Source organism: Chelonoidis abingdonii, chromosome 3, assembly GCF_003597395.2.
Source record: "Chelonoidis abingdonii isolate Lonesome George chromosome 3, CheloAbing_2.0, whole genome shotgun sequence".
Taxonomy (NCBI): domain Eukaryota; kingdom Metazoa; phylum Chordata; order Testudines; family Testudinidae; genus Chelonoidis; species Chelonoidis abingdonii.
Window position 1 is genome coordinate 175,787,523 of NC_133771.1, and position 12,847 is coordinate 175,800,369.

Below are 12,847 nucleotides of genomic sequence, written 5' to 3' on the forward strand. Positions count from 1 at the left end.
GCACCAATTTCACATGAACCTTCATAGGCGTCAAGTGCAGCAGCAGGTACCCACATTTTAATTCAGCCTCATAATCAATGACAGCTAAGCACTGTCTTCATCATTGTATTTTCTACCACGCAACGACAAGGGATGTGGTAACTTCACGCGTTCAAAGGGCATCTGATTTACACAAGTGCTCAAGAGTCTAGGGCCCCACTCCTTTGGTGTAAAAATGGCTATGTATTATTCGGGGAACCTGGAGAAATTCTTCCCCTCTCAATCCATCTGTTCCATACTTCTGAACATTCACTAATTTCCAGGCAAGAGAATGCATCTTCCCCTCCTCTCCATATTGCTCTGTGATTTGCATGATCAGGTTACTGCTTACTAACTAATGTGTTTACCTTGGTCTGTGGCTCCAAACCTCTGTGTAGCTTCCTCTCCTCTAGGAGTTTCATGAATAAATTGCTTGTAAAATGACACCCTGATGCTGCCACTTGTGATGCACTTGGACTCCTCAGTCCTGTTTGCAGTGGCACATGGGTATGGGTGAAGGGATGCACTCAGGACCTCTACAGGCCAAGCAAGGACTATCTGTCTCGGTGCCAAACCCCTAGAACTTCTGCTGCAGATGGTCACGGACGTTGCCTAGGGCACAGAGTCTGGAATCCTATTGATAAATACATGAAGTTGGTCCAAGATTCTGATGCCATGTGGGACAGATGGGAACTCTCACATATTTTAACTAGTGACTTTCCTTAAATTGGCCTGATTATAGGAATTTTTGAAATAGGAAAGGGAGCCCCTGAGAGATTGGTGCTGAAGAAAACCTATTTATTCCTCATACAAGGGAGACATTGTTTAAGAACTCTTCATGCTTCCCTGTAAATTGTTACCCCACACTACATAATGATGTCCAGGTCAAGAGACAGTGACCACAAGGAGCAAGACTTGGAAGAATTCCTCAAGCATACTAACATGAAAGCAACTATTACAGAGGGAAGACAAAGTCATCTCACTATCTAAGGACATATAATGACAATCGGATAGGCATAAGTGACAGTTTCACGAGGTTATGAGGAGTTTTGATATAAAGTAACCCAAACCTCTGCCTATATGTTGAACTGAAATAATACCTCAAAGGTTAGGAAAAGTTTGGTTGGAGACTCCTTGATCTTCCTTGAGAAAAGCCTAACACGGTGTAAGTGTGTCCACAATCTATTCAAATGATCCCTCTAGCTAGCATACATCAAATGACATTAGAAGGAAGTGTGATAACTAGTTACTGAAGCAAAATTAAAGTTGTATTTCAGATTATTAAACTCTTGGCATTTGCACATTCCATTAAACATGAGGGACAGTAAGAATTTCAGAATGAAAGTATGGTAAATCCTTCCTGCGGTTAATTTTTCTTTATATAAAATTGGTGTTTCTCCATGGCCTCTGATACAACATAAACAATTTCCCCCCCTTATTATATAGCAAAAAATAATTCTGCAAGTCACATATGTTCATCAACCATCCTAAAAGACTGAGTTTTATTATGAAAACAGAAAAGGATATACAGCAACACTAGACAGTACAAAGCACTAAAACATACACCGCACAGACTGATAGTCCTCTGGAATGAGGCATGGGCTAGATGACATACTAGGTCATGTCCATCTCTGAGTGTAAGAGATGTTATTTATGTATACAAGTTACTACACATCCTAGATTAGATCAATGGATTCCCAGTCTACATGGCTGGAGAACAGATACATGGTTTTTCATCCTAGTATTAACTACAAAGGGTAAAGCATGGGATTTTTCAAAAGCTTTCAGCAATGGCTTAACTCTGCTCCAATAGTTAGGCCCATGTTAGGGGCTTTTGAAAAATCCTACCTTCAGGGCATTCCTTTTTGGTAGTGGTTGCAGTGATCCTCTGCCCAAATTTTTCCTGTCACAATCCCGCCCCTTACCAGTAATGGAATCTGTCCATGCCTCGTCTGTACTGAACAGCCAAGACTTCCTCAGCAGAAGAGCTTGGGCTGAAGATGGAGCTGGGGATGCGGGAGGAGCTGGAGTTAGAGGCAGAGTTGGTCTAGGACTGGAATGGAGCTGGGCTCGAGGTGGAGCAGAGCTGTGTCTGGGGCTGGTGTGGAACTGTGGTTGGGGCCAGAGCTGGGCCGGGGGCAGAGCGGGGCTGGGGGGGCACTCCCTCCCCATCCTCCATGGGGGCTGGCACGGGCCCTCTGCACACATCCCTGAATGCTCCTCTGTGTGCCACACAGTTTGGGGACCACTGAGATAGAGAAATGGCTAAAAAAGAAAAATCTTTTATTCTTTTGTACATGTTTTCAGGCTGTACTTTCAACAGCTGGGTATTATTTTTAGATATAATGTATGCAAGGCAATTTGGGTAGAATTCTGGTTTTCCAAATTGTGCAATGGGCGAATAGGATGCACTCTTTTGTTTGCAGTGTATTTACATTTAATCCAGACTAGAAAAAAATTGGAAAAAGACAAAAAATTCTCTTTTCCTGATAGACATGGATCCAAGAATGTGAAGTACATATACTAAAATATTCAACAAGTAAATACTTCTGATATAAAACCAGTGTCTAAGATGACAAAAAATACTTTAAGAAATCAGTGTTTACAGTTCAAGTGATTTGTCCATAAACAATTATAAATTAAAGTGGCTTCCAGTGTTTTAAATAGTTTGGCAAAGTATATTTGCTATATTTCCTGCAGAGAGAATGGCATGTACATCTATGGCAGAGAAATCAGAATGTCTGTATTCACTGTATGAAAGGTTTTACAAAAACCTTTTCCACTCCCTTCTTAATTCACAGCTCATGATGGCATACCTTTGTATAACTGTGCGCTAATCTACACGGTGTGTGCGATCCCATTCAATTCCAACATGAGAGTAGCAGTACAGGAATCCAAGAACGGACAGGGTTGCCCAGGGCCAGCCTGTGAACAGAAAGAAAGATAATACTAGTAAGAGTAATTAATCTAGTTAATGAATACAGAAAGTGGATGGAAATATATCGAGACATGTGTCTGGGGTTGAACATTTGATGGGTTTACAGGGATATTTTTGTTGAACATTTAATATGGGAGGTAGAGCCAAGACACAGAATTTGAAACCAGATCTGACATTTTCCAAATTTCAGAGGTAGTTAGGTTTGGCTTGGTTTGTTATAGATCCAGGCTCTCTCAAACCTCAAGGGCAATGGGTGTAGGGTTTTGGGTTGGTTTCATCTCTATTTAATATTCCAAAAACAATGTGCCAAATTAACTACATATGTTATACACTTGTTTTCTGTGGGTAGCATTCACCCACTGAACTGAACCCTAGTAGAAAATTTAAATTCTAAGTTAATGATGGCACATTCTAAGCACAAAAGAGTACAAAGCCACAACATGACAAAATAGTAACATAAGGATACAGGACAAACTGTGGTGCTCACCAGCAGAAGTCTGGGCATTTACAATTAAATCTTAGAATTCTCAGATATTTCCACATTGTCAGTGTCACACACAACTGCAGGAAATCTACAGTGAAATACTTCCTTTTATTTTTTTGCTTCACAGATGTCAGACACCTACCTCCTATATTTTCAAAGAATTTCAAGGGGGAGGTGGGCAAGTTGTACTTCTATTTACCATTCTCTTTAATGATAGTCATGACTCTCGGAGAGACTGTGAGTAGAGCTGTGGAAAGTATTTGCACTGAGCCTTGAATTCTTTCAGAATGAACCTTGGGTTTGAGGTTTGACATGTTCCTGAACCCACGTCTTTTACAACAACACAGCTATCTTGTTTTAGCTGTCTTGTAGAATTCTAGAAAGAACAAAGTAAGAGTAGTTTTACCTTGAGCTGGTCAAAGCAAACCTGGGAAGCTGGCAGAGGTGTCTAAGGTTTACCTTGACCAACTCATACAACATGGTATCTATCTTGTAAGACACACTTTTATTTCTAGTGAAGACACAGCTATGAGTTTTCACTAGGTACATCCTGCAAACCCCACTCAGCCAACCTCCTTTCCCCACAAAATTGGGAAATTTCCCTCCATGGTCTTTATATGTAAATCATTATGTGTTCTCCTTGAAGAGTTGAACTCATTTAACTCCCACCTGCAAACAAATCTGTCAGGACTGGATCACTTTCACCCTGAAAAGTGAAACTGAAGGCTTCATACCATCCTAACTCTGATGTCCTTGTTTCTCAGTAAAATATAAAACAGAACATAATACTTGAAGCTTACATAGTACTTTCCATCTTCCAGACACTTTACCAATATTAACTGACAGATCTTCACAGCACTCCTGGGGAAAGTGAGGCTCTATTTTTACTGCAAAAAGGTATGTTCTTTTACACTGACATAATAAACTCCCTATAAAATCATACTGGAAACAAGATACTGTAGTTTCTACCACACTGCAGCTAGTCAACCCCTACCTGGGGTTCACATTGACAAGCTACACTGAGATAACCCCACCTCTTTTTTGCAATGAACACAAAGCCTGAGGCAGAAGGGTTAAATAGCCACACAGGACAAGATTTTAAAGGAATTTAGGTGTTTCAAGATGCCGACAGGGGTGCCAAATGGGATTTTCAAAAGCACCCATCATGAGCTAAGGCACCTAGTGGGATTTTCAAAAGCACCTATCTGTATCTTTAGGAACTTAAATACCTTTACAAATCTGGCCCAGGGAGATTGAGAGCTTACTGAGCCCCACTCAGGCCTGGTCTACACTATGGGTTTATACAGAATTTAGCAGCGTTAAACTGAATTAACCCTGCACCCGTCCACACAACGAAGCCCTTTATATCAATATAAAGGGCTCTTAATATCGATATCTGTACTCCTCCCTGACGAGGGGAGTAGCGCTGAAATTGGTATTGCCATTTTGGAATAGGGTTAGTGTGGCCGCAATTCCACGGTATTGGCCTCCAGGCGCTATCCCACAGTGCACCATTGTGACTGCTCTGGAAAGCAATCTGGAGTCAGATGCACTGGCCAGGTAGACAGGAAAAGCCCCGTGAACTTTTGAATTTCATTTCCTGTTTGCCCAGCGTGAGAGCTGATCAGCACAGGTGACCACGCAGAGCTCATCAGCACAGGTAACAATGCAGTCTCCTGAGAATCGAAAAAGAGCTCCAGCATGGACTGCACGGGAGGTACTGGATCTGATCTGCTATATGGGGAGAGGATTCCGTGCTAACAGAACTCCGTTCCAAAAGACGAAAATGAAAAAACATTTGAAAAAATTTCCAAGGCCATGATGGAGAGAGGCCACACCAGGGACTCAGTACAGTGCCGTGTGAAAGTTAAGGAGCTCAGACAAGCCTACCAGAAAACCAAAGAAGCAAACGGAAGGTCCAGGGCAGGGCCGAAAACATGCCGCTTCTACGCTGAGCTGCATGCAATTCTAGGGGGGTCCGCCACCACTACCCCACCCCTGTCCGTGGATTCCGAGGTGGGGGTGGTAATCTAGCCATGGCTGAGGATTCTGCGGATGGGGAAGATGAGGAGGAGGAAGAGGAGGACGAGCTTGCAGAGAGCACACAGCACTCGTTTCTCCCCAACAGCCAGGAGCTTTTTCTCAGCCTGACAGAATTACCCTCCCAGCCCTCCCAAGCCACTATCCCAGACAATGAAGCCATGGAAGGGACCTCTGGTGAGTGTGCCTTTGTAAATATAAAACATGGTTTAAAAGCAAGCGTTTTTTTAATGATTAATTTGCCCTGAGGACTTGGGATGCATTCGCGGCCAGTACAGTTACTGGAAAAGTCTGTTAACATGTCTGGGGATGGAGCGGAAATCCTCCAGGGACATCTCCATGAAGCTCTCCTGGAGGTACTCCAAAAGCCTTTGCAGAAGGTTCTGGGCAGGGCAGCCTTATTCCGTCCTCCATGGTAGGACACTTGACCACGCCATGCATGTAGCAAGTAATCTGGTATCATTGCATGACAAAGCCTAGCTGCGTATGGTCCTGGTGTTTGCTGGCATTCAAGCAACATCCGTTCTTTATCTCGCTGTGTTATCCTCAGGAGAGTGATATCGTTCATGGTAACCTGGTTGAAATTCAGGAATTTAATTAAGGGGACAGAGAGCCATCCTACTGGGCTGTTTGCCTGTGGCTTAAAAGAAATCCTTCCCTGCAGTTAGCCAAGCAGGGGGGGGGGGGGGTGATTGGCACTGAGCTTTTTCGCGTTTGGCTAGCTGGGATCTTCCCTGCTACCAGCCACGCAGTGGGGGGGGGTGGGGTGATTAGCAGTGATCTTCCATGATACCAGCCACGCGGTGGGGGAGGGGTAAAGCGATCATCCCAGAGAATTGGATGGGGGTGGTTCTGGTGCTGCACGTTAACAGGAAAGAAGCAGCACTCAATGGGCTTTGCTTGCTATTTGGGAAAGGAGGGCGCTGGATATATGAAGGCTGCAGAAGCCGAAAGACAATGGCTTACCATGGCCGCATGCAAGCCGAATTCTGATGCCCGGACCTGCGTCTGTGATCTCTAACACCAAAGCCGCAGGCACTCAATATTAAGATGCAAAATGCGACCTTGTAGTGAAATCACATGTGCTATGTAAGGTGAATAGTGTTGTTCACCGTGAAAGAGTATAACCATTGTTCTGTAAAATGTATCTTTTTAAATACTTCTCTCCCTTTTTTCCCCTCCCTCCTGCAGCTGCAAATTTTTCAAGTCTCCCTCTCCTGTCCCGAAGGCTATCTCAGATAAGGCGGCGGAAAAAAAAAGACGCGAGACGAAATGTTCTCAGAAATCATGGAAGTGACCCGCAATGAAAGAGCTCATCTGAATGAGTGGAAGGATGGTATCAAAAGTACAGGAAAGATGCCAGTGAACGTGAGGAGAGGAGGAGAGACGCTCAACGTGAGAAGAGAGAGGTGTCGGCAGGAAGATCAGAGGAGTGGCAGGATGCAACTGGTCGGGATGCTCCTGGGGCTGCTGTGATCAAACTGACATGCTCTGGCGTCTGGTGGAGCTTCAGGAACGGCAGCAGGATCACAGAGTGCCGCTGCAGCCCCTGTATAACCACCCTCCCCCCTCACCATGTTCCTTAGCCTCCTCACACCAGACGACTAAGAACGCATGGGGGAGGCTCCGTGCACCCGCCCATTCCACCCCAGTGGACAGCCCAACCAAAAGGCTGTCATTATTTTGAATTTTTTTAGTGGCCTTTTCCTTCCCTCTTCTATCTCCTCCCCAAACCCCACCCGGGCTACCTTGTCAGTTCTCTCCCTCTTTTTATAATTAATTAATAAAGAATACATGATTTTTAAACATGAGAGTGACTTTATTTCCTTAGGAAGCAAGCGGTAATAGAAGGGGGAGGGTGGGTGGCTTACAGGGAATGAGTCAATCAAGGGGGGGGTTTTGATCAAGGAGAAACAAACACAACAGTCACACCGTACCCTGGCCAGTGATGAAACTGGTTTTCAAAGCTTCTCTGATGTGCATCGCTTCCTGGTGTGCTCTTCTAATCGCCCTGGTGTCTGGCTGTGCGTAATCAGCGGACAGGTGATTTGCCTCAGCCTCCCACCCCACCATAAAGGTCTCCCCCTTACTCTACAGAGATTGTGGAGCACACAGCAAGCAGCAATAACAAAGGGGACACTGGTTTGGCTGAGGTCTGAGCGAGTCAGTAATGTGCGCCAGCGCACCTTTAAATGGCCAAATGCACATTCTACCACCATTCTGCACTTGCTCAGCCTGTAGTTGAACAGCTCCTGACCACTGTCCAGGCTGCCTGTGTATGGCTTCATGAGCCATGGCATCAAGGGTAGGCTGGGTCCCCAGGATAACTATAGGCATTTCAACATCCCCAACTGTTATTTTCTGGTCTGGGAAGTAATTCCCTTGCTGCAGCCGTTTAAAACAGAGTAGTGTTCCTGAAGATGAGAGCGTCATGAACCCTTTCGGCCATCCCATGTGGATGTTGGTGAAACATCCCTTGTGATCCACCAGTGCTTGCAGCACCATGGAAGAGTACCCCTTGCGGTTTATGTACTGGGTGCCCTGGTGCTCCGGTCCAAGATAGGGATATGGGTTCCATCTATCACCCCCCCACAGTTAGGGAATCCCATTGCAGCAAAGCCATCCACTATGACCTGCACATTTCCCAGAGTCACAACCTTTCGTAGCAGCAGCTTAATGATTGCTTTGGCTACTTGCATCACAGCAGCCCCACAGTAGATTTTGCCCACTCCAAATTGATTCCCAACTGACTGGTAGCTGTCTGGCGTTGCAAGCTTCCAGAGGGCTATTGCCACTCGCTTTTCAACTGTGAGGGCTGCTCTCATCTTGGTATGATGGCGTTTCAGAGAAGGGGAACGCAAGTCACAAAGTTCCATGAAAGTGCCCTTACTCATGCGAAAGTTTCGCAGCCACTGGGAATCATCCCACACCTGCAACACTATGCGGTCCCACCAGTCTGTGCTTGTTTCTCAGGCCCAAAATCGGCGTTCAATGGCTAGAACCTGCCCCATTACCAGCATGATCTCCAATGCGCCGGGACCCACGGTTTGAGAGAATTCTGTGTCCATGTCCTCATCACTCTCCTCGCTGTGCTGCCGTAGCCGCCTCCTCCTCGCCTGGTTCAGCAAGTCCTGGTTCAGCATAGACTGCATGAGAATGTGCGAGGTGTTTACAACGTCCATGACTGCTGTCTTGAGCTGAGCAGGGTCCACGCTTGCCATGCTATGGCGTCTGCACAGTTCACCCAGGAAAAAAGGCGTGAAACGGTTGTCTGCTACTTGCATGGAGGGAGGGGTGCGGCTGTACCCAGAATCACCCGCAATAATATTTTTTGCCCCATCAGGCACTGCGATCTCATCCCAGAATTCCAGTGGGTGAGGGAGACTGCGGGAACTATGGGATAGCTAAGGGATAGCTACCCACAGTGCAACGCTCCAGAAATCGACACTAGCCTCAGTACATGGACGCAGACCGCCGAATTAATGTGCTTAGTGTGGCCGCGTGCATTCGACTTTATACAATCTGTTCCCAAAAATCGACTTCTGTAAAATCGGAATAATCCCGTAGTGTAGACATACCCTCATATTCACAGCACAGTACACCACATCCTAAATCGGGGTGGCTCCGGAGACACATGCGGCTGTTCAGAACTTAATATGTGGCTCCTTGTATAGGCACCAAGTACAGGGCTGGAGGCTACAGGCGCCAATTTTCCAATGTGCAAGGGGGTGCTCACTGCCCAACCCCTGGCTCTGCCACAGGCCCTGTCTCCACTCCTCCCCCCAGAGTGTCCTGCATGCCAGGAAACAGCTGATCTGGATGTGCAGGAAGGAGGGAAAGGCGCTGATTGATGGGGCTGCTGGTGGGTGGGAGGCACTGGGAGCAGGAGGGGAGCTGATAGGGGGCTGCTGATATATTACTGTGGCTTTTTGGCAATGTACGTTGGTAAATTCTGGCTCCTTCTCAGGATCAGGTTAAATTCATAAGGCTTTGGCTACAGAATGATCACAGTGAAAGGCAAAATAGACTGATATGTAGTGAAAACACCTTATAGAAAACATTAATTATAGTAAAAGAACGAGAAGTACTTGTGGCACCTTAGATACTAACAAATTTATTTGGGAAGTGGGTTTTTGCCCATGAAAGCTTATGCCCAAGTAAATGTGTTAGTCTCTAAGGTGCTACAAGTACTCCTGTTCTTTTTGCTGATACAGACTAACACGGCTACCATGCTGAAATTAATTAGAGTGAAATTCCACCTGCGGTCAAGTGGAGTGAGTCTTGAATTGTTTCACTTTATTTCAATAGACTTTCACTTAGGGTTGCCAACTTTTTACTCCAGTGGTCCCCAACATGGTGCCCCTGGGTGCCATGGTGCCGCCAGGGCATTTATGTGCGCCCGCCTAGTGCCCAGCAGGGGAGAGAAGCCACAGCTTGGCACCTGACAGGAACAGAGAACTCAGGTGGCGAGCATGGTGTTCTCTGTTCCCAGCAGGCGCGGGGCCTGCCTAGTGCCCAGCAGGGGAGACAAGCCGCTGCCCTGCGCCTGCCGGGGACAGAGAACTCCGGGGCTACAGGCTGTGGGCGCCAGTGTTCTCGATCCCTGGCAGGCGCAGGGCTGTGGCTTAAGCCAGAGAGAAGGCCACAGCCCCGCGCCTGCCAGAGACAGAGAACTCCGGGGCTACAGGCTGTGGGCGCCAGTGTTCTCGGTCCCTGGCAGGTGCGGGGCCGTGGCGTAAGCCAGCGAGAAGCCGCAGCCCTGCATCTGCTGGGGACAAAAACTCTGGGGCTGCAGGGGCTGGTGTTCTCTGTCCTCGCAGTTTCTCTCTGGCTTCTCTGGATTCATATATTATGTTATATTAAATATGAAGTTTTTTGTATGATTTAATGTACAAATACAAAATAAGCCTTGAAAAACTGTTGGCGCCTGCCACACTCTTCTGAAAACATGAATGTGCTACTGGCCACAAATAGATTGGGGACCACTGTTCTACTCGCACAAAACTGAACACTCTTGCCCCACCCCTCCTCTGAGGCCACACCCATGCCCCAGCCCACTCACTCCATCTCCCCTTCCTTTGTTGCTCATTCTCCCCACCCTCACTCACTCGCTCGCTCATTTTCACTGGGCTGGCGCAGAGGGTTGGGGTGAGGGCTCTGGGGTGGGGCCAAGGATGAGAGGTTTGGATTGCAGGAGGGGGCTCTGGGCTGGGGGGTGGAGCTGAAGGGTTCAGAGTATGGGAGGGGGCTCTGGGCTGTGGGTGCGGGTTCTGGGGTGGGGCCAGAAATGAGGGGTTCAGGGTGTGGGAGGGGGCTCTGGTCTGGTGCAGGGGGGTTGGAGTGAGGCAGGGGGAGGGTGAGGCTCCAGCTCAGGGTGTGGGCTCAGAGGTGGGTCTGTGAATGGGGGGTTTGGGGTACAGGAGTGTGCTCCAGGCTGGGATTGAGGGTTCAGAGGATGGGAGGGGGATCAGGGCTGAGGCAGGTGGCTGGGATAAAGGGAGGGTGAGGGCTCTGGCTGGAGGTGTGGTCTCTGGGGTGGGGCCAGGGATGAAGGGGGGGGGGACTCAACGCAGAGGGTTGGAGTTCAGGGTTGGGGTACTGGCTTGCCTCGGGCAGCTCCCAGTCGGCCGCACAGCAGGGCTAAGGCAGGCTCCCTGCCTGTCCTGCCTCCTCTCTGCACCACGGAAGCAGCCAGTAGGTCCGGCTCCTACGCAGGGGGACTAAGAGGCTCCGCGCGCTGCTCTCACCTGCAGGCATCGCCCCTGAGTTCTTATTGGCTGGAAGCTGTAGCCAATGGGAGTGCAGAGCTGGTGCTTGGGGCGGGGGCAGCACGTGGAAACCCTGTGGCCACCCCTGCCTAGGAGCCAGACCTATTGGCCACTTTCAGGGCGCAGCATGGTGCCAGGACAGGCAGAGACTAGCCTGCCTTAGCCCTGCAGCACCACCGATCAGACTTTTAATGGCCCAGTCAGTGGTGCTGACCAGATACGCCAGGTCCCTCTTTGACTGGGTGTTCCAGTAGAAAACCGGACGCCTGGCAACCCTACTTTCACTTCACTATAATTAGTCCCATGGCTACCCTCTCAGAATGCTGCCATTTTTACCTACCAAAAATAGGTATTAAGGACCGCATTACAAGGCATCATCCCGTCCTGCTCCACTTTTGCTCTAACTTAGCTGAAAAAGGGGGTGGGGGGAGAAGCGGGAAGAGAAAAGAAAATGCAACTACCATGGAGGAGGAAAGGGTAAAGAAGAATTTCTGGCTCACAGTGATGGAGGAGATGAGGGTGGAGAGAAGAGGAATGAGTCTTGCTTCAGCTGCTCACTACTGAGAGTGAAGCTATGGCCTCCCCAACTGTATGCACACACACCCTGCCAACCCATACACACATACCTCTAGTGCTCCCTGCAAATGTAGGAGTGTTGCCCTGAGGATTAATCTGCTGGTCTGTATAAAATGTCTTTTTGATAAATTTAAATATTTGATGTAATAGGCTTATAAATTTATAATACAATAGCTGTAATGCAAGAAACCTACAGGTCAAACATCCTGTATGACGCTAAGGCAACTTCAGCACATTTTGGGACCCTTACTCAGAAAAGTGATGATAAGACAAAATACCTACGCAGATGTCTGGAGACCTTTAACTGAACCAATAACAATAAAGGGTGGAAAAAGGGGATTTTTGCCCACAAATCTAACAAGTACACCACAAATGCGTACGTACCTGTCATTCATACGCATATAAATGTTAAGCTATGAGGCAGATGTACCCTAAAATTTCCATGGGGAAAAGATAAAATTTGCTCTATAAAAAGGTGAGACAGCTCACTATCAGGGAGGCGATACACCCATCTATCTGCTCCTGTCTACTCTTCATCCCCTCCACCCTCATCTACATATCGCTGCTATCTTCATTTTAGTTTTAGCATTTAGTATATATAGAGTTAAAGTCAGAATGCAAACCATCTTAAAATAACTTTCTTTGCCAGAGGTGTGAAACTGCCCAAGGGGCGCTGCTACACCAAAGTGAGTATTCAAGTTTGCATAAATCATAAATCTATATCTTAAAGAACTGTGATATTTTGTAACTTTGTAATCTTGAACTGTTTTAACATTTACTTATTGTTTCATTGATTTTAATAAAAAAGGTCTTTATGTCTATATCTGTCTCAGTGTAAGCTCCTGTTATATACCCCGAAGTTCCTTTTATAAACTCTGTGAAGCCTGATTCAGGACGAACTTTATTTTCTGATCAAATATACTGGCGAGACAAACCCATACTAATTAATATCCAATAATTATTATTAATATTAATAATTAATTAAAATTAAATTAAATTAAGTGGATAAATTACACCAACCCT

The 12,847-nt window shown here is 46.9% G+C and overlaps 1 protein-coding gene across 7 annotated transcripts in view; it reads right to left on the reverse strand.

Annotated features, from left to right (window-relative positions):
- Positions 1-1,492: 1,492 nt before the first annotated feature.
- Positions 1,493-12,847, reverse strand: part of HHAT (hedgehog acyltransferase) — a 406,300-nt gene continuing 394,945 nt past the window's right edge. For 5 of the 7 annotated variants that reach the window (XM_075064349.1, XM_032762975.1, XM_032762974.1 and 2 more), the window contains one exon: positions 1,493-2,943. In XM_075064349.1, the coding sequence (XP_074920450.1) occupies positions 2,852-2,943 (92 nt within the window). In that variant the 3' untranslated portion in view covers positions 1,493-2,851. The remainder of the gene's footprint in view (positions 2,944-12,847) is intronic. The other 2 variants (XR_012655622.1, XR_004371388.2) reach the window with 1 other exon arrangement.